Consider the following 22,355-nt stretch of genomic DNA (forward strand, 5'->3'; position numbering starts at 1 on the left):
GAGGTTCTTGGGACTCCAGTGACATCAGCAGCTTCAAATACCTTTTTGCTGCTCAATAGTTTTTTTTTTTTTTTTTACAGACTCTTTCCTTTGCTCTCTTGTGCTGTAAATTACTCACTTATATCTTGTGGTAGTTTGATAATCTCCATTCAGTTTTCACACAATATTAGTTGTTTTCATGCCTTTTGCATAACATTGCACCCTTTTTCATCTTCAGAAAGATCTTTCTTCCTCCCCATATTGCATGAGAACTGTGACTTTAAGCCGAAGTAGACCAGGCAAAACCTGTTTGAGATTGACACCAGTTAGGCTATCTAAAAAGACATGGACTATGAAATAAATAAATGGCCTATAAAAAATAAATAAAACACAAACAAATTGTTTTTAATGTTGTTTATATAATGTTTATTGTACTGAAATCCTACTATGTCACTTGCATAATAATTTGGAACACACCTGCATTCCAATGTGCACTACTATCCACCCTATCCGAAACAAAATAGTATTGAATTACTATGTCACATATGCCTAATATTTAGGATGGATAGGCTAGTATGCACATGATGCAGGCACGGTGTATATATAACAAAATACAGAATCCCAGAAAACACAGAATGCCCCCATTTGGTTATTTTTGTAGCCAACATTTATTGTTTACTTTTTTTTCCCCATTGCATGTGGGGTTTTTAAATCTTTGGAATCCATAATAGGCATACCTCACTAAAAAAAGCACCGTTGTGGACTCAAATAAGCATAAATTTAGCCAGTAGTCACTTATTCCTGCTATAATAGTAATAGGCTAATAATAATTAAATAATTTATTTTAATAATTATGTTGCTATAATTAGTTAAAAGTTTGTAATAATGTCAAAACATGAATCCAAGTGTTTGGAGCTTGGTATTTTGGCGCGCTCTTACTCTTCAGTACCGGTAGTTGTCAGTAGAGACGCCGCTCCCGTCCCCGTCCCGCTGCTGCCTCTCTCAGGTAGGGCCTCTAGCGAAGATGGCGACGGACAAACAGAAACATGAAGGCAGGGTGAAAATTGGACATTATATTCTTGGAGATACGCTAGGAGTGGGAACGTTTGGAAAAGTCAAAGGTAAAACTGTCCCAGATGTTTTGTGTTATTGCTGTATTGAAGACGGAAAAGTAAAACTGGAGCTGGTCGAGTCTTTAAATGCGGCTAAAGCAGCAGCACTTGTTGGCTAATAACAGTGTAGTCATGACACAAACATCAAACAACGGAGCTTCCTGCGTTTATATCCGTCGATAGTGTCGGCGATCGATGCTTACGTTGTTTTCTGAATAGTCGCACGTATGTGGTATGGTTGTGTGGTTTGTTGATGGATTGGTCGCAGCTAACCTGGTTAGCTTCATGGTTGATAGAGTGATTATTAGTATTCTGAAGTTGCAGTTTGGTGGGTACTGATGCATGCGCTCTCACACAGGCCAAATGTCAACCGCTGATGCAGCTTTTCAGAAAGTCTGTCAAAATTACAAGAATTTTTTTAAAAATGTTGCATGCTGTTTTTTTTGTGTGATCCAGTTTCACAACCGTAACTTAATTAATCCAGTATGACCTGTATATTCATAGCATTCGTATTAGTCATGCTAAATTTATCTTCTATCTAGGGCTGCAACATCTAATCAATAATAATAGATAACGAAATGTATTATCGTTTATTCAGTCTGCGCCCAGTAAGTTACAAGGAAAACATCCGCCAGTCACGTGACTTTACAGTAGTGAAGAACGCATTTCTAAATGGCAATAGGCATCTTTGCTTTACTCTATTATACTGGTCAAGTTTTAGAATGCAACAGCCAACTCCGCGTTTCCACCGAAATTACCCGGAACTATTTGTACCAGGAACTTTTTTCCCAGGAACTTTTTCTCCCCCAGACCTGCTACTTTCTGCGTTTCCACCGCGGTCTAAAGTACCGGGAAGATTAGGCAAATTAGCCCGATGACGCGAGAATGCGCGCGGCTGCTCCTCCCAGTCACCGACGGACATGAATCACTTTTGCGCGATACTGTCTGCAACAATAACAAGTGGAGGAGATGCAAGCAGCGCTGCTTTTGCATACACATTACCAACACTGCTTATTTAAACGTGCACTTTCACCTGGTTTGACCATTTTAATGCAAAATGGGATGATGGGCAATCCAAAATCTGAATGTGTTGTAATAGCTCAATTCCAAAATATTTTCTATAAAAGGATAATGAGGTCAGTCATTCATGACAGATGTGTGAAAAGTTAATTGAATGAAAACAATAGACTGAATTAAGCGGTTGAAAGATTAGGTACTAGACTGCAAGTATTTATTTATCACAATAACATCTCTTAGCATTCACTAAAAAAAAAAAAAATCACATGACTAGTATTACAATATGCTTCATTAAATGCATAATTTTAGAGACTTCTTCCTCAAATTTGAAATGAAGCAGGACCACACGTATGGCTTCACTTAAGTTGTGGTTATAAGTTATTATACTACATTCACATAGTTATACATTTAAAAATATAATATTTGGGTTTTCTAGATATGTTTATGTGCATATTCAGAAAGACTTGCGAGCAGCAGCCCTTTTATTTGCTTCCAACACTACAATTAGAAAGTGGTTATATAGTTAAAATGTGGAAATTAAAAAGACACAGTGGCATTTTACACATTTGACTTTATTTTAGACAGATTAGTTCTTACAAAATTAAAATAAGTGTGCAAAGACAAATAAATTACTAGAACAATAAAATTAAATTATAAAATGTGAAAACAACAATATAAAAAAGTGTATTTTTCAGTAACCTGTCCAAGAGCTGTGCCAACACGTACAATATATAAAGTACAAATGTGGTAGTGCAAATGCTTCATTCAAGCGGCTGGTCATTGTGGCTACTTCTTGAACAACTGGACAAACTGTCCAAGAACAGACAGAAACCCGGTCTGAAAGTCCCTCTGCTGCCGTCAGCTTTCTTCCGCTTCTGACTGGTGGAATGCCAACTCTTGCCTCCTCATCTCTCCTCGGCCTGGCTCTCCAGTAACAGCTGAATATATTGGTCTCGCTTTTCTTGTCCATGCTGCAGGACGGCCCGGTTAGCATCCTCCATGTCCCTCAGTGCATCAAGAAAAGTCAGTCCCTTTTCCTTTTCCCTAAGTAGAAAAATTGCACAGAAACACATGGAAATTAATACACAAGGCAACCATGAAACAATAGAAACCATCAATTAATTATTTAGTGTTTTCACTACAAATAATGAACAATTGCTTGCCCAGCTTGAACAATGCCCAGTGTGCAATTTCTATCATTGGCAATTTAAGTTTACAATTAAAAACAACAAAACTACTTAAAACCATTATGGATTACACATCAGTTTTTAAATATATACACATTTTGTCAGCTTTATACCTCTGGCATGTGTGTGTTTCGGCAGGAGACACGGGACGAGGGCTAACGTGTACTGGTGACCGCGGGGGAAAACACGCTGGTCTCCGTTGCCTGCAATTCAACAGGGCCACCCGTTACGTCTGGAAAAGCACGTTGAAAAAAGTTACTGCAACGTTACACTGCAACGAGTTTAATAGATGATACCAAGATGAGATATTTACCTTCAACCCACTCGGATTCCGGGATGGTTTCCAACAACGCATTAGCCGAGTCTTTCGTTACCGCTGCCCTAGAAAAGGACGGTCTGTCCCAACAACGCGTCCAGGCGGTCATGCCACTTGTTGATACGCCGGTTGGAACCGCTCCGGTTGTTATGATCCTTTAATTTCTTGTAATCTTGTCTTAATTTCTTTAACTTCTCTCTGCACTGTTTTCCAGTGTGACTGGAACCGAGTCGATATCTTCAGGTATACCTTTTCATTGCGGGTCGCCGTTTCCAGTTGGATGTCCTCCTCCGCATATATGCTCAAAGCCTGAACCTAGTCGTCGGTCGAATTTTTTTGTTGAACTCCATTGTTGCAAAGAAAATATTTACTGAACGCAGAACCCACCTCGCAAAAAACTTGTAAAAATGGCGGTGGGGAAAAAAATGCTGCGAGAGCTCAACCAATCAGCATGTTCAGCGCCCAAGTCCCACCCCCGAAAGTTCCCGACCTTTTCAAAAGTACCACCTCGCAAGCAGGGCCGTTTGGAGGGGGAAATATTTACCCGGAACTTCATTTAGACCCTAGTTCCTGCGGTCGAAACACACCGAGTTCCCCCCCAAAGTTCCTGGTTCCGGGGGAAAGTTCCTGCGGTGGAAACGCGGCTATAGATTCTTCAGCTTGCACACTGTTTGAATGACAACATTAGGCAGGATGAAATAACTTTTTCTTAAAATAAAATATTGCTTTTTAAATCCGCTTAATCGAAGACAGAATTAACAGATTCATTGAAATATATGCACGTTGTGTAACCCTACTTATTACTGTATGATTGCCCAGAAATAATTTTTGATGGCATTTCTAAAATTCCAATTCTTTGTCGATCATGTCCCCCCCACACACTCAAAGTCTGATGAAATAATGCAATGTCTGCTCAACAATAGTGAGAAAAATAATAAATCATGGCTTCCCAGCTTGCTGTGCCCCTCGGAGCAATGCAACCATTGAATCATCATTGAATCATCCTGTATTATGGGGCAATACACAATGCAAACCTTTCAGGAAAGGAAGTATGTTGGTTAAATCAAATATTTCATAAGAAGGGTTTCTGGAAAACAGAGAAGTTGAGATATTGACGAAACATGGAAACTACCAATCATCAATCCAAAAAATAGCCTTCACAAAGACAATTAATAGTGCTGTGTTAAGCCGGGTGCACACTGTGCGATTTTGGCCACGATTTGACCGTCTGAGACAAATTGAGCAAATCCTAAAAGATTCCTCTGATCCTTGGCTAAAATCTGAAGTCTTTGATTGTTTGTTTGACATGTTCACCGGCAGCCGATTAAGGACCATTGCGATCAAATTTGACCTCAGACGAAATTCTGGCAGTGTCAGAAGATTTTGGCGCACAGTCCTGCAGTGTGACTTCTCCTACGACGACTGTCAAATTATCTTTGTTTTTCAAGACAAACTATGACCAAAATGAGCGCTAGAGATTTCTTTGTATGCACAATTTTAGTCCTGCGTGTAATGCAGCTCACCGTCACCGAACGTGTCATTGATTGAAGATATAAAACTCCGGACGAGTTCTTGCGTGCATCTGTTTTTAGCGTGCCTTGACTATCGTACAGTCTGACATTAATGACAACTTAGATCTTACAGTGTGACATGGCTTACAGCGGGGATCATGTTCGTACACTCTGACAAGGAACAATCGTGAAGGACTATTATAAATCGCACAGTGTGCACCCGGCTTTAGGTCTAACACACGCACACTTACACACACATTCCTCTGCATGGCTGGGTTTGTGTTAATGCATAACTAGATCTGTCTAGTTAAAGCAGGCTAGCTGTTTTAAATGTTGCAAGTTGCCACCACACACAGCTTCTGGGAACAGTTCAAACTTCAATGTACAGCTTTCAGCACTTACTAATGCAACAAAATCCTGTCTTCTGAAAAGCTGGTTTGCAAGGCCTTTGCCCATGTAAAAAAGTTATGGAAAATTTGAATAATGCAATGAACTTATATTTTTCCTTCTCAGAACAAACCTGCGACTCACCGGCATTGATTTTGAGTTAGAATAAATGGGTTATTCAAGAAGATTTTCTTTCAAGATTGATAGGACAGTTGCTTCTACATTGAATGTGATTCATGTGTCTTTTTCTCAAATACATTCTGAAATGTATTGTATATTTTTCATTGACCTTCTATCTGTCTGTGCAGTTGGCCAGCATGAGTTGACCAAGCACCAGGTGGCGGTAAAGATTCTAAACCGGCAGAAGATTCGCAGTCTGGATGTGGTGGGGAAGATTCGACGTGAGATCCAGAACCTCAAACTCTTTCGTCACCCGCATATAATCAAACTGTGAGTAACAACCATGACGTGTTCATTTAGAATGTGGACCCTCGACTTGGGAAGCACCGATGTATTGTCTGATAAAAGCAATTATTTTTACTATCGGTCATATGTCGATTGTTTAAAAACAGCCGATGATCAGGGCTGATTATATCCTGTCATTCAAACGTGGTGGAAAAAAAAACTCATACTGTGTGTAAAGAAAATGTCTCGTGTTGAATTTAAGCCTGTAATAATGCACAAACAGTTAGAAAATAGCAACATTAAAGCAGTCTCTATGTAACCCGTTGAATCAAACGTAGTTTAAAGGAACACGCCGACTTTTTGGGACTTTAGCTTATTCACCGTATGCCCCAGAGTTAGCTGTGATGTTAGCCGTTCTGTCCATTTTCTCACAAAATTCAAACAATAAATGGGGGTTTAATGCTCTGTAATGTGACGTGACAGCCTCAGTTCAAACGGCAGCGCTGAGCAAGTCTTTTCTTCCACTTTAGTAAAGGTTATAGCATGAAAAACCTCCAAATGTATTTTTTAAAGAGACAGTGCAATAAAAATCAATAAAACAGCTTGTGAACAATGTCACTTAACTTTTCATTTACCTCAGGAAAGTTAAGTTCACAGTTTGTTAGTTAGCTTTAAAGATATGTTTGTTTGAAATTTGTAAATTTGTTATAAAAGCTACCTTATGTGCAACTTAGCTGCATACAAATACTTCTGTTTTTATGTTTTTCTGAAAAAGATGATTTTAATATTCTTAAGATTTTCTTCTTAAAGGGTAACTTCAGTGATTTAGCATTAAGCTTAGGGTGTACTCACACTAGCCAGTTTGAGCCGTGCCCGAGTGCGTTTGACCACCAAAGCGCGGTTCGTTTGACTAGTGTGAGTGATCCGAACCGTGCCCGGGCGCGGCTCGATTAGCCGGCAATCGCGCTCGGGCACGGTACAAGGCAACCATGCCTAGTGTGAGTACACCCTTCGTGTCAGTAGAAACCCGATAGTATATTCAAATTATGGTACTTTCCCCCCTCATATCCCCCTGAGACGAGATAATTATGCATTTTATTTCTGGAAAAAATCCTCAGATGACGCAAATATCGTCATTTTGCATCATCGGAGGATTTTTGGCCAGAGCCTAGAGACAACAGGAGCTAGTTCCGCATGTTTTCAACCTGCCCACAGTGGATGGATCTCACTCACAGAATGTAAATGCGCACGGCCGCTGCCGCTCGCTTACCTCAGCTCGTGATGAATGAAATCTGACTCCTGCTGCGTCTGTGACGTGACTTTCGTTCGGCTCACTCACACTTTATTGAAAAGACACGTTCAGTTTTTAATTGTAGTGTCTATTCTCTAACTGAATGGAATGATTTTATTACCACGAAAAACAAAATGGCGGTGGGCGCGGTGTAATGGTGGGCAAGTGATAATCAATAGCCGTGGCTTTGGGAGTGGCCTCGTAGGGCAGCGAAGCAAGTGCATTCTGGGAGTTGTTGTCTTTCATCCACATGAGAATAAAATAAAATTTCTGTCTTTTCTCAGTCTAGAAGGCACCAAATTCAAAAATAATTTCAAATTTCTACTACATAAATGACACAGTTTAAATACACATTCATCTTCCCAGCACTGAAGTGCCCCTTTAAGAAAATCAAACCATCAATATCGGTGGGTCGTGGGTGAATTTAGTATCTGTGCATCTCTACCCTTGATATAGAGGCTTTAGAGGATTTGTTTGTCTCAAATTGATGATAATTTTCCCTTCATTCCCTTTCTCTCGTTTCCCATGCAATTCACCAAATGCATTTCTGATTCCATGCCAGATTCATTCCCTCAGTATTCTATGTTCCCATTATAGAGAAGCAGTAAATCTTTGCCTTTGATGCTATGAAGTCTTTTTCTGTCTGTCACCTTGATTTTTGTGTGTGTCTGTGTGTTTACATGTGAGCTGTTTGTCTGTTGATGTTTTATTTTGAGGTCAGTGTCAATCATAACCTTTACTCTGGCCAGAAAATTCATGGGAATGTCGAAGCCATCCAGCCTTGCTCCAAACCATTAGAGAATTTATTGAAACCATTAGGGAATTCATTGAAATTCCCCATATAAATTGTGATAAAATAGTATAAGTGAACAATCTAACATTACTAACCAGCATTACAACTAAAAACCATACCGTTAAAATTTGCCTGAATTAATCACTAAACTACTACAAGGGGAATATGTTTTCTTGTTTAGAATAATGTAGATCTTAAAAGCTTCAGTGTTTCCCATACATTGATTGACCGCATTGATTGACACTGACCACCACAAATAGATTTCAGAGCACGATAAGGTTTTGTGCCCTTATCAAATCGCAAAAGACTGTTTGCGCTGTGCAAAGAGAAGTGCGCGCTTCGCTCACGAGATCAGCTCCGGTCTCAGTTCACAGTGAATGAACGCGGTGAACTCCATCTGTGCATGTGCTGAGTTTAGTGTGCATTTGGGAACGTAGCGGGCACCAGTTACGCATTATATTCACGCCTGCATAGTTGACGATTACCGCATTTTACTAGATTTGTTATGAGCGTTTGTAATGTTTCCGCCAAAATAAATGCTCGACTGCAGTTTACATCAAAATAAAAGCTCATGCATTTGTTTCCAATTTCCAGTGCCTTTTTTTTTTTTTTTTTTTTACAATATATGGCTATTACTGTCATATGATTAATATTATAACTATTATTATTATTACTATGGAGTGTAAGAGTCCCCTTTAAAGTTGAGGTTCAAGTCAATGCTTGAAGCCAAGACTTTTTCTTTGCTCAATTCGCACACTGAATATGGGTTGGAGCTCTTAATTAAACTCTCAAAGTGCACCAGATTAATGAATTTAACATTAAAATCCACCCACAGGTTCACTAAATTCTATGGTAAATACTGAGCTTTTACTTAAAAGCTTAAACATTTACGTTTCAGATGGTTTCATCATTCAGATGTATTTCATTGTGACTACAGAAGCAAACGCATGTATTCTATTTCAAATTTGTGCATTTTGTTTGTTTGGCAGTTACCAAGTCATCAGCACACCAACAGACATCTTCATGGTAATGGAATATGTTTCAGGAGGAGAACTCTTCGACTACATCTGTAAAAATGGAAAGGTACAGCTTTTGAATTTGTAGGTTATGTTTAGGACTGGAAAATGAAACCGTTAATCTAGTTGTTGTATAGTTGGATCTTTGTGCTGAACCTCCATCAGTGATGCCTCTTTATTGTAGTAAAAATGAAATGATATGTTGATAATAATATATAATGCTTATAATTAGGGATGCAACGATTATAGATTTTGTTGTTGGTACGATTATAGTCTGAGAAATAATCATGGTTTCACAATTATCATGATTATTATGCATTCATTAATTTCACAACAATGTATAAAATCACATGAACAATCTTTAGATTTTAAAGTGTTATTTTTTCCTACCTTTTGAACCAGAAATAACACCGTAACCAAATAATACGGCATAAAATAATAATATAAGACAAAAGTCCATCTCTCCCTTTGGAATTAAAGAAAGGTGACCTCTGCTCTGTAAACATCCATGTCAGTGTGAGGGAAAAAACTGAACTCTTACTGTCACCAATTGTCATCCATACGTATTCATTTTAATAATCTTTTTAATAATTAATCTAATTTTACATTTGGCCTGAGTTACTCATATCTATTAACTAACATGATCATTATAAATGGGTTTAAATGACAAAACACATTCACTTCCACATATTTGACAATCAGAATATATCACAACTCAAGATATAGTTAACACGTTTGTAAATATTTCGAACAAAAAAGGAAAACTGAAATAAACACGATACTTACTGTATCTGTATTGTGACTGCATGACGTGTCGGCATGGAAATAATACGTTCTAAAATAACGGTCGCTTTAAAATAAAACCTCACGCTGAGGCCTCAGCTATAGACTGCCGACTTCAGGCGTTTCTTTGGTGGAAATAAAGCTTCGCTGTTTGATCCCTCTGCCACAGTAAACCCAGTGTGTACAGTAGTAGCCTCCGTGACGCCAAGCACGGCACAGCGCTTTAAGCTGGTGCACTGCTGGTGTAACTTTGTTTTCGTTTTGTGCAAGTTGCAACAGTTCCGTTCCGTGCAAAAGAAACACTCTGTGTAGCAGAGCCTTTACAGTTAATTAACCGTGACGTTTTTAATCGCGGTTAATCGAGAAATCGGTTAATCGCTGCATTGCTACTTATTAATACAAGCATTTCATTTTTGCGAAACAGAGTCTTGCAGGAAGTGAGAGATTAAATAACACTCTCATTGCTAAACAAAATCATCATAGATCTGCAGAAAGAGGAAGGGCAATCCAGGGATGTGCGCAAAGATTAATTTTTATCAACGTTTAAATGGAAATTTTGCAACCCACTAGTCTAAACCCCGCCTTGACCCCGAAGACAGTCTTTATCCATTTGAAATGTACTACTTAATCTATGAACAGTCAAATCCCAAAGACTAGAGTAATGGTGCTGGAAATTCAGCTTTGCCATCACAGGAATACATTTTAAAATTGAAAAATTATTAAAATAGAAGTGTTATTTTAAAAGATAATACTATTTTGCAATAATAGTTTTTACTAGTTTTTACTTTCTATTTTTGATCAAACAAATGCAGCCTGGGTGAACAAACATTTGAACAGTTGCGTACATCAGGGTCCAGAAAATCAACAGTTAAGGCAGAATGTTCAGTTTAGACCACGTGGGAGATTTAAAAATAATACATGGTCCTTTATCTCTCTGGTCAGTTGGATGAGAAGGAGAGCAGGCGTCTGTTCCAGCAAATCATCTCAGGGGTGGATTACTGCCACAGACATATGGTGGTGCACAGAGACCTCAAGCCTGAGAATGTCCTGCTGGATGCACACATGAATGCCAAGATTGCAGACTTTGGTATGTGAACTCTTCATATTTGTGAAACATGGTGGTTGTTTAAATATTTATATTAAAAGCTGTACAGACTTAAACTTCAACTTTTCCCCATGTAGGCTTGTCAAACATGATGTCGGATGGAGAGTTCTTGAGGACGAGTTGCGGCTCTCCTAATTATGCTGCTCCGGAAGTCATCTCTGGAAGGTACTGTTTACCTCTGAGGCTGTATTTACCTTTCAGATGATCTCTTGACTAACCTTGCTGTTCTTACCCAGGTTATACGCTGGGCCTGAGGTGGACATCTGGAGTAGTGGAGTGATTTTGTATGCCCTGTTGTGTGGAACGCTGCCGTTTGACGACGACCACGTGCCAACACTGTTCAAGAAGATCTGCGATGGGATCTTCTTTACGCCTCAGTACCTGAACCCCTCCGTTATTAGCCTTCTGAAACACATGCTCCAGGTGGACCCCATGAAGAGAGCCACCATCAAAGAGATTCGGTCAGAAACTATGCCAGACACTGTCCATTTAATTTAGTAATGTGTAACTATGAGGATGTGTAGAGTAAGATGTGTAAAAGTTAAAATCAATGTCTTCTCTCTTTCTCTATTCCTTGCTCTCCATTCTCAGAGATGATGAGTGGTTTAAGCAAGATCTCCCCAAGTATCTGTTCCCAGAGGACGCTGCATACAGCAGTAATTTGATTGATGAGGAGGCGCTAAAGGAGGTGTGTGAGAAGTTTGAGTGCACTGAGGAGGAGGTGCTCAACTGCTTGTACAGGTTTGTGCAAATTAATTTTTTTAATCCGTCACGGCCAGCTCATTCTCGGCCGTTGCATTAAGAGGATCACATGCACAAGCAAACTGTTTGAATTAGAAGATTCTTTATTTATGCAGAAAGGATTTATTACCGAAATAACACAATGTCTAGGGGCTTAAACAATAAGGGGAGTAATAATGTTTCGGTACAGGGCTTTCGGTACGGTGCACGTGTGTACCAAGGGGGTAATCCAGCCTCCGGAAAGCGTACCTTCCATAGGGGCAGCCATTGCTAACCAAGCCATCACCTGCTGTTAGCATCCCATTGACTCCCATTCATTTTGGCCTCACTTTGACAGTGAATATCTTTACATCTGCTGTAGTGGCTAATAATAGCCACGGCAGGTGTATATATATATATATATATGTGAATATAAGTGAAACGACACACTACAGCATGTAAAACATTTAAACAATTATCAGTAAATAATGGTAATCTAAAAGAATGTAAGAACATTTAATATATTAGTTTAAAAAAATATTTGAGCAGGAAAGATACCTTCTCTTTTCAAGACATCTTTGTTTTCTCCTGATGTTGCAAAGCAACTTACAGTTGTGAATTTAATCTTCTACAGGGTCAAGACATTTAGGCTATGTTTGATTTTGTGCTGCCAGAGAAAGCAAACTAAAAACTAAAACTAAAATCACAGATGTGTGTGAAATGCTCTAGAAATAAACTTGACATGCCTTACCAAGTCTAATAACAAGCACAAACTGTGTTAAATAGAATTTGAAGTAAAAAGGTATCTGTCCTACAGTGTTTTTTCTACTTTACCACAGTAAAAGATGCAAATAGGTATAATAGACCTAATTCTAAGCAAACGAAAGGAAGAAACATTTAAAATATCCCCTGCGAAAATTGTGAGACGCAAGTGAAGATTTGGGAAAAGAAACGAAATGTCCATGTCCAGTGGGATAAAACGGAGTAGGCCTATTGTTAAAATTAGCAGAAAATCGGGTGACCACCAGATCGCAAAACCGAATAAAAAAGCTGACAGAGCTTAAATTGGGCTCACATAGCATACCTCTCTCATTTGGCATGAATCCATATGTTTCCACGGCTGCAAAGTAACATTTAATTGCTAACCTATTATTTATTTTGTAAACAAAGCTTTGTTCTTCACTCCTGTGGTAATATTCACGTAAAACAGCATTCACAACAAACAGAAAAAATGTTTTGGTGGACTACTACCAGTGCTACTCAGCCACCGCAGTGGTGCGGTTGTTAAGTTTACGGGCACAGCCCTAGGTATGTGTCTGCCTTGTCTATTTGTGATCAGAATGCATCTTAATACCAGGTGTAAATGGGGCCAGACGCTTATGATTGGATCATATATATTTAACAGAATCCCAACTCAAAACCTCAAACAAATACATGGGTTCCAGTAGCTGTTTCATATGTGGATGTATGTTGTTTTCTCTCATCTGTCCTGCCTTTATCCTCCCTTCTTTTGCAGTCGCAATCACCATGATCCTCTTGCTGTGGCCTATCACTTGATCATAGACAACCGCCGCATTATGAATGAAGCCAAAGACTTCTATTTGGCCTCCAGCCCCCCAGACAGCTTTCTAGATGACCTGCCCGCTCATCACTCTGCTAAGATTCACCCTGAAAGAGTGCCATTCCTAGTGGCGGAGTCTCAACCACGTCCTCGACACACGCTGGATGAGCTTAACCCCCAAAAATCCAAGCATCTTGGTGTTCGGCGGGCAAAGTGGCACCTGGGAATCCGTAGCCAGAGCAGACCAAATGATATCATGAGTGAGGTCTGTCGTGCTATGAAGCAGCTGGACTATGAGTGGAAGGTAAGCATCTGTGAATGTGTTTTGATTTGAAGTATACATTTCTCGGATCACTGCAGCATTCAGCATTTAAAGGGATAGTTTACCCAGAAATGAAAGTTATCATCATTTACCGTCATGACATCCTAAACCTGTATGACTGACTGACTTCTGCAGAACTCGAAAGAAGATATTTTGGAGAATGTTTCAACTGTTTTTATCCATACAATAAAAGTCAGTGGTGTCCAAAACAACACTGTAACAACATGGTGAATAAATGGTTACAGAATAAAAAATTTTGGGTGAACTATCCCTTTAAGATGAGAACAGGCTATGGGAATAAATTGCATCCAGACAAACAACCAGTTAGTTTGTTTAGACCAGGAAAATACTAATTGCAGTAAGAAAGGCTAGAAAAGTGGTAAAAAAATAAAATAAAAATGTGATAAATGGAGTGAATGCATGTCCCGCTACGCATTTTCTTTTGCTTATCCACTTGAGGTTCATGATCTTAAGCTAAAGTTAATCTTTGCCTTCTGGGAAAGCGTTTTGGGGCTTCTGGTAAATTCTATAAATAGAAAAGACTTGACCGCTTTGTCTTTCTCTCTCTCACACACACACACACACACACACACACAGGCATTATAACAGCCCGGCGCTAAAATATAAACAGAGCCCCTAAAGTATTGAGGACCAAATTCGTTTTTTAATGGTACACTACTATTCCAAAGTTTGAGGTCGGTACGATTTATAAAAATATATAATTTGAAAGTCTTTTGGCTTGGCTGTGTTTATTACAATTTAAAATAACTTTTTTAGTTAATTAAAAAATATATATATTCTTTATTCCTGTGATGGCATTTGATCTTTTTTTTCAGGATTGTTTGAAGAGAATGCTCAAAAGAACAGCATTTAGTTGAAATAGAAATCTTTTGTTACGTAATTATCTTTTGATCGATTAAATTGATTGCGTTTGATCAATTGAATGGGTCTTTGCTGAATAATTATTTATTTATTTATGTTTAACTAAGATCAAACTTTTGCATTATAGTGTATATTAAAGGTACACTATAGTCATTTTGGTCTCCGTTGACATCTATGTTTGAAACATAAAATCACAGAGGATTGTTTTGTTTTATGTGACAGTTATGTTTATAGTTAAAGTAAATCCTACAAGAGGAATATCCATAAAATGTTGTCTGACAAAGTAGCGTATCTGCCACCATCGTAGAAAGACCTTTGATGTTAGCCTGTGGCTAAAGGCGTTATATGGTTTGTGTGTCTTAATTCAACTGGCTGAAGGTCAAGCATGTTTGACTGAGTGAGTCATCAGTTTTGGACGGAAATGGCCTTTTGTTTATTATAGCGTTCATTCTTTGTCTTATCTCTTAGCGGCCTCTCTTATCAAGTGGAACAGTGTTTACTGCTTTTCAGGAGTATGCCATTCAGACCTCCTCAAAACAGTGCGAATAGTATTACAGTGCAATGAACCTGTCAGCACACAGTCCTTTTTAAAGTTAAACATAGCTAAATATTAACGAACTTAGGGTCTATTACAGTCAAATCTGTTTACTCTCCTGACTTTTTTCCCTCTGGTTTGATAGGTAGTGAATCCTTATTACTTACGAGTGCGGAGGAAGAACCCAGTCACTGGCATACATACAAAGATGAGCCTCCAGCTCTACCAGGTGGACAGCAGGACCTATTTACTAGACTTCAGGAGCATAGATGGTAAAATTCTCAGTGTGTGAGTGTGTGTGTGAGATCAGATTAGACAATCACGCATATCAGAATATGAATACTGAATAGATCTGACTGAATAATACAAGTATTATTTTCAGCATGTCTGAAATGTGTTCATGTTATACAGCTTAAAGGCCTGTACACACCGGGACGAATATCGCGCGCGCTTATCGCCAGCGTTTTTCGTGATGTTTTTCGGCGCGTCTTGAGTATTCACACCCAAGCGATTTTCACTGGCGTGCACATTCAGTAGATAGCACTCCCGGTACACAAGGTGGTGCTGCGCCACTTAGCGCTTCTGACACTCGCTTGTCACACATAAGAAGAGGAGAGACAGTATTTACGTGCTTGCCAAAACCATAGATATATTATGTCTATGGCCAAAACACTTCACACACTTTTTGCTAACTGGCAAGCAGCATTACGCCCGTTTCACACATACTCCGTCTGCAGTGCGTATGCAGTGCAGGAGCAATACGCGCTGTTGTGCTTTCATATATGCTGCGTTTGCAGCGCGCAACTGATCCGCGGTTGTATAGCACAAACACAGCATTTATTCATAATTTTTTTTATTTCAAATCCAAAAGTTGTTACTGAACATGGCTTGTCAGAATTGCAATTCTCTTTGTTTACACTTTCATAGATGTCAGTCATATTTTAAGGTAGTACATTTAAACAACGTTTTATTCAATTCATTACTTTATATTTATATAGCCTAGTACTTTAGATTTAGCTCACACAAGTGGCTAAACATTTAAACATAGGTTATAGCCTATAAACATTTAAAATTAGAAACTTACAATAGGCTTTACAAAAACAGCTGACTCTCGTCTTTTCTTTCGTTTTTAAACACTTTTAAAAGCAGGTCATAAAGACCTTAGTTTTTCCACCTCCAAGAACGTACGAGTGCTATCCATTTTTTTTTTTTTTTTACCTAAATGCCAGGTAAGGTGTCGTTTCCTTGCTTTACCCGAGAAAAAAAATCCATGTGTTGACTTTGAAACAGAGTATATTTTAAATTATATCCATCTGTGGTAAAATTACAAAATTTCCGCGTCAGTACATGTTTATTTTAACGCGAACAATGTGCTGTCACTTTAATTCAGCAGTGCAGCACAGAAAAAAAATAGACTCGGTACGGAAACGATCGCCGGACTGCTGCAGACGCACCGCACCTGGAACGGACTGACGGACAGCATCCGCGTGCAGTGTGAAAGCTGTAATCCGTTAACATGGGTACGGAAAAAATACACACCGCATACGCACTGCAGATGGAGTATGTGTGAAACGGGCGTTAGCAGCTCATCTTTTTCTTTGTTTACTTACTACTTCTTCGTCGGATCAATGTGTGTTCGGCAAGACCGTTTTGTGCTGGAGCGCCACCAAGTCGGGTTTTACTGTCACTTTAGCAGCTCCAGGCACCTGAACAAAAGCGCTGATCTCATTGATCGGCCAGTTTTTAACGCGTCGCGTCAAAATATAAAAAGGACCCCGAGGCGTTTTTTAAAAAATGACGCTTTTACGCCTGCCGTTTTGTGCGTCGGTGTGCACGCACTGCGTTAAACGTCGGCGATAAACGCGTGCGAAAATCGCCCCGGTGTGAACAGGCCTTAAAGGGTTAGTTCACCCAAAAATGAAAATTCTGTCATTAATTACTCACCCTCACGTCGTTCGAGACCCGTAAGACCTCCGTTCATATTCGGAACACAAATGAAGATATTTTTGTTGAAAGCTGATGGCTGAGAAAGGCTTCAGATAGGCCTCCATTGGCATTCAGTACACTTATACTCCCAAGACGGATAAAAGGCACTCAAAACATCGTTACAAAGTCCATCTCACCACAGTGACTCTACAATAATCTTACGATGCGACGACAATAGTTTTTGTGCGCAAAAAAAATCAAAATAACACCTTTTTCTAACTTGTTACTGCCTTCCGTGTGTGCCTCCACGACGCATGCGCGAGAATATGACGCAGATCCGGCGTTCGGACAGATGACCCAGAAGTGATTTGTTTACAATCAGAGGAAGACGCGCTTATTTCATCTGTTGGATTCTACATTGATCGTGCTTTAGGTCTCGGCGTAGTTCTCAAAATGGGGTTAGAGTGTGCGTTTCATGGATTCCCGAACCCCGGCGCTACGTCATATTCTCGCGCATGCGTCGTGGAGGCACACGCGGAAGGCAATAACAAGCTGGATAAAGGTGTTATTTAGATTTTTTTTTGCGCACAAAAACTATTGTCGTCGCATCGTAAGATTATTGTAGAGTCACTGTGGTGAGATGGACTTTGTAACGACATTTTAAGTGCCTTTTATCGGTCTTGGGAGTATAAGTGTACTGAATGCCAATGGAGGCCTATCTGAAGCCTTTCTCAGCCATCAGCTTTCAACAAAAATATCTTCATTTGTGTTCCGAATATGAACGGAGGTCTTACGGGTCTCGAACGACATAAGGGTGAGTAATTAATGACAGAATTTTCATTTTTGGGTGAACTAACCCTTTAAGGCTTGTGAGACTTCAGTCAGTGTAGTTACTGAATGGTTGTTATTTTTAAATGTAATATTTGTATTTAATATGTTGGAGCAATTATTGGATTGCCTTTGTGTTATTGCAGTTAAGTCAGTAAATAATGTGTAACCATACTTTTTTGTAAGTATTCCAATTAAAATTGAAATAAAATGTTTATTTACTTCTGAATGATGTCTATTCTACTGAAATCTCATCATCTGGCAACAGACTGCTGAGGTAAACAATAAAGTTTATGTAGTTTCTTATTGTAAATTAAGAATGGGCTTTTACCATTATAAGGAATCATAACCAAAATTGTTAAATTCCCTACAATTCTCATCTCTGTGTTCTGGAGTGTTTTCTGCATACTTCACTGTCTGATGTCTTCTGTTTCATTCAGATGACATGATGGAAGTAAAATCAGGGACTGCCACGCCTCTCCGCTCTGGCTCAGTTGGTAACTACCGGACTACCCTAAAGAACGAGAAAAACGAATGTGAGGATGCAGCAAAGGGCGAGGCATCCGCACCCTCCACACCTCCGATATCCGGAGGGAAAGCGGCGGAAAGCTCTCTGGCTTCTTCTCTTACCTCCTCAGTGGATTCCACTGGGGGAGAGATCCTCCCCCGGCCAGGAAGTCACACCATAGAGTTCTTTGAGATGTGCGCCAACCTCATCAAGCTGCTAGCACGATAACTTGTGGTTCCTCTGATGCCTTCTCTCTCTCTCTCTCTCTCTCTCTCTCTCTCTCTCTCTCTCACTATCTGGCTTGATTTCTCTTTCTTCTAGAATACTGTCTACCTCTTCATCCTCAGATATCTATGTCTTCATCCACAGCAGTCCTTCTTTCTCTATTCTTTTGTCTCTTTTTCTCTCTCAGTGTCTTTAGAGCAATAAGCATGCAGACAGACTCAAGACTCCATGCATCCCACTCGCATGAACAAGCTGAATGGTCTGTGGCCAGCATCAGCCTGTTTAAGGGGACTGAGGAAAGGTGCGAAAGGGAAAAGGATGGAGGTTGTTTTTTGTGCCACAGTCAAGGTGTCAGAAAGATTGCTAAGCCACTTTATAGTATCTATACTCTTTTAGAGATGGTTTTACAATTCTTTTTCGGGTTTTATAGCAAGGATTTCCTTGCAGAGAGTGAGGCATAGAGTTATACACTGAGCTAGCTGTACTGTACACAATGCTGTTGCAATTCTTGGCGGACCAAGAGATGTATAGAGAGAGAGCCCTTGCCCTTGACAGAAAGCGCTTTTGCACAGTTTTACCTGCAAGTTTTTGTAGGCCAGTGTCATGACTGGTTATCCCATTGACACGGCCTGCTGGTAAGGGCACTCGATTAAGAGGAGCCGACTTAAATAACGGGCCACTGCTGGAACGGGCCAATTTAACATGGTGGGCACTTTAACACAAAGGGACAACTTGATAAGTCCGCCTTTCTTAAGGAAGAGACCAATGTAAGACCCATTTATCCCGATGGAGTGCAATGTCATTGCCTCTGTTTCATAGATTTTTGTTTGTCACACTTTTTTTCTATTTGCTCACATTTTACATAAATTTAACTATATACAGAATTTAAACATGCATTCGGATTTATGTTTATCAGTGCTTTCAATGGGGTTGTAGATTGTATTGAAATTGTGATATTGGACTGGATTTTTTTTTTTTAAGAAATGTTTGATTATATCGCTGTAAAATGTTTTATTCCATACACTGCTTTATCAAATACATTTTTTTTTTACTATTATTTTAGTTGTTTTACAAAACAATGGTTGCTTCAACAATAAGTACTCCTTAAAGAGAGAAATAAAATATTTCAATAAGCCGCTGCCACCCCAAGTTGCAATTTGAAAGATTACCAGATATCCTTGACAAGTGATGCTGCACTGTGGCCGAGTGAGCCACATAGTCATGTCTTATTCTTTTTGAAAGACCGTTTGAATTCATAATCGTAAAATAGCGCAATCTGAAAATAAAAACACGCGTCCTACATGCATGTGGCTTCATGTGCCATCGTAAGTCCACAAAGAAAGGTCAAGCTGTCAGCATGAATGAAAAAATATTTTATGTAGGATCTTCCTCTCTCAGACCAGTGTTTTATGTTCCACAGAATGCATTGAAAAAATTGTTTTAAATAGTTTGCTCTTGTTTGTTTGCCTGTCTGGAGCTCCAGCTATGTTCAAATTAATTACATTATATAATTAATAGTTTTGCAACCATAAATGCATACTTTTTTTCATGTGATACAAGCAAGAAAAATGCACATTCTTACCACAAAGTACAACTTGATTGATGATCATGTGATTGGTCCTAACAAATGCAGCAAAATCTAAAAAAAAAAAAGACCAATAATTCTGATTTGACTGGAATTCTTGTGTATTTGTTACATAAAAAAAAATATTAGGTCCTATTTTTCAAAACTGCGCTGTCATTTCAAATTATTTATTAATGAGACTTTAAAGCTAAACCTTGACAATCTATGCTTTGTAAGCCAGCTTAAGACAAATCCAGAGAAATTGTTTGGTTTTGCTCTGTCCCTTTTGCCTTTTTTTTCTTTCAAAGTTTTTTCCCCCATGTAGGAGTCTTATTCAAATGATAACTCTTCCTTATCTTTACAGAACAATTTCAGTCTCCACACGCTGTTTTTATTCAGCCTTTGAAAACAAGTTTAGAAAATCTGTTGATGTATGTCTCTTAACTGCATTTATGTTTATTATCTGTGAAGAGATGCACCTCACAGAGGCTTGCCAATGTAAATTTACAGATAATTACTGATCATTTACAATTAAAAAGATGATTTGTAAATACAACTGCCTAATAAAATAATACATGAAAACATGATTGTTCTGTCTTTTGAAAATATGGTTGTATGTTGTGACATTAACACTTAAAAAATATATATATTTGACTGTAATATGTGCAGTACTGTATATAGGTAATATTTCATAACTTGCATTAACACCAATCGTTCGGTAGTGTTACATTAACTACATGAAATATTAAACTTGCTGTCAATAGTCAAACCAAAAATTTGTCAGACACCAGATATATTTTTTACTAGTGGGTGCAGGACACTATAGTTCATTTAAGCAAGGATAGCAAAATAAAGTAAACTGACATACTATACCCAAAAGTTCTTCATACAGCAGACTACCAGTAAAATTTATAAAAATTTGGGACTAAAATTCAGACACTTTGACCTACCCCTGTTTTGCTTAAGTGTTTTTTCTTTAATTGCTAATGTGACCTTTTACACCACAGACTGAATAAAAGTAAGCATTGCTTGGTAATTGGTTGACCTAAATTGGTATTATCTAATTGTGTATTTAAATTGAACAGCTGATTGGTTGACTGTAATCCATTACATACTTTTCTATCAAAGTTATCTGACATTATCAAGATGAATTTGTTGAGTTCTTGTCATATTTTATTACCATTTTCTAAACTATAACAAATAAACTATGATAGTTTGAGAAAGTGTTGAGGGTGCCTGAATAAATTATATATATATATATATATATATATATATATATATATATATATATATATATATATATATATATATATATATATATATATATATATATATATATATATAATTTGTATATAAATTATATATTTTTAATTCATTATATTTATTTGTTGTCCCAACAAGGATGGCAATATCCAAAATCCTTGAGCTTGTGGGGACATTTTTGGTCCCCAATCCCCATTAAAAGAAAGCATGATGTGTTTTTTGAAAATGCAGAAAGTTTTATGTGATGGGTAGGTTTTAGGGTTAGGGGATATAATATAAAGTTTGTATAGTATAAAAATAATGGTGTCTATGGAAAGTCCCCATAAAACATGGAAACCCAACGTGTGTGTTTGTATATAGCCTACCCATGCCAAATAGCTATTCTGTAGACTTGTCTATACTGACATGATTTTCTAAACATATGTCCAGGTCTATGTTTCAGAAAATTACCAGCAGATGTCGCTGCATTCTGAATAAATGTGTCATTATCAGCGTTAACTGATACTGAACCTTTTCTAACTTCTTAATTTGTGTATATAGGATCTTAGATATTAAACTATTGGGCTAAATCTCAATAATTTTGTTTAAGTGCATGTTTAGTATAACTAGCATATTGTTTTCAATACCCGCCCCATCTACTTCACGTCTCCTTTTTTACTAAACACAGTTAAGTATTAAGTCAAGTGGGAACTAGTTAGAATAGCTTACTAGCATACTAACTCTTCATTTTTCTTTATGTGGCAGAAGAAGATAGCAAACGTAGTGCTGCACACCTGCCGTAGTGCGTCATGGCGTAAGCAGCAACTCATCCACGCATATACAGAACAGCATGGTAAAGTTACTCCAGGACTCAGGCTCTTTATGCTAAGCATTCATTACGGGAGCACCGTTTCGAGGTAAACTAAAGTGTACAGATGTAAACGCAGAGCGAGTTCCTGCTCATCTCTGAAGTTGCGCTTCGCTCTGGTATGTAAACAGACTCACCTGCACTAATGTTGATAGGATCTTATTGGAAGTTTTTTTTTTATTATTGCATTTGTTGTCACTTTGGACAAAATAATATTTTGCTGCAGAGATGACGTGTAGGCTATGTAAATATGAATGATTCGTAGAAGTGTT

At 38.4% G+C, this 22,355-nt stretch overlaps 1 protein-coding gene across 1 annotated transcript; it reads left to right on the forward strand.

The window, feature by feature from the left end:
• Positions 1–965: 965 nt before the first annotated feature.
• prkaa1 (protein kinase, AMP-activated, alpha 1 catalytic subunit) lies at positions 966–20,559 on the forward strand. The gene is made up of 10 exons (XM_079816153.1): positions 966–1,100; positions 5,818–5,959; positions 8,988–9,081; positions 10,740–10,884; positions 10,980–11,067; positions 11,139–11,363; positions 11,494–11,643; positions 13,139–13,487; positions 15,068–15,194; positions 18,117–20,559. Exons 1-10 carry the CDS (start codon positions 1,004–1,006, stop codon positions 18,410–18,412), a joined length of 1,713 nt encoding a protein of 570 aa, XP_079672279.1. The 5' UTR covers positions 966–1,003; the 3' UTR covers positions 18,413–20,559.
• The last annotated feature ends 1,796 nt before the right edge of the window (positions 20,560–22,355 follow it).

Source organism: Gobio gobio (genome assembly GCF_949357685.1).
Source record: "Gobio gobio genome assembly, chromosome: 4".
In the NCBI taxonomy this organism is placed as follows: Eukaryota; Metazoa; Chordata; class Actinopteri; order Cypriniformes; family Gobionidae; genus Gobio; species Gobio gobio.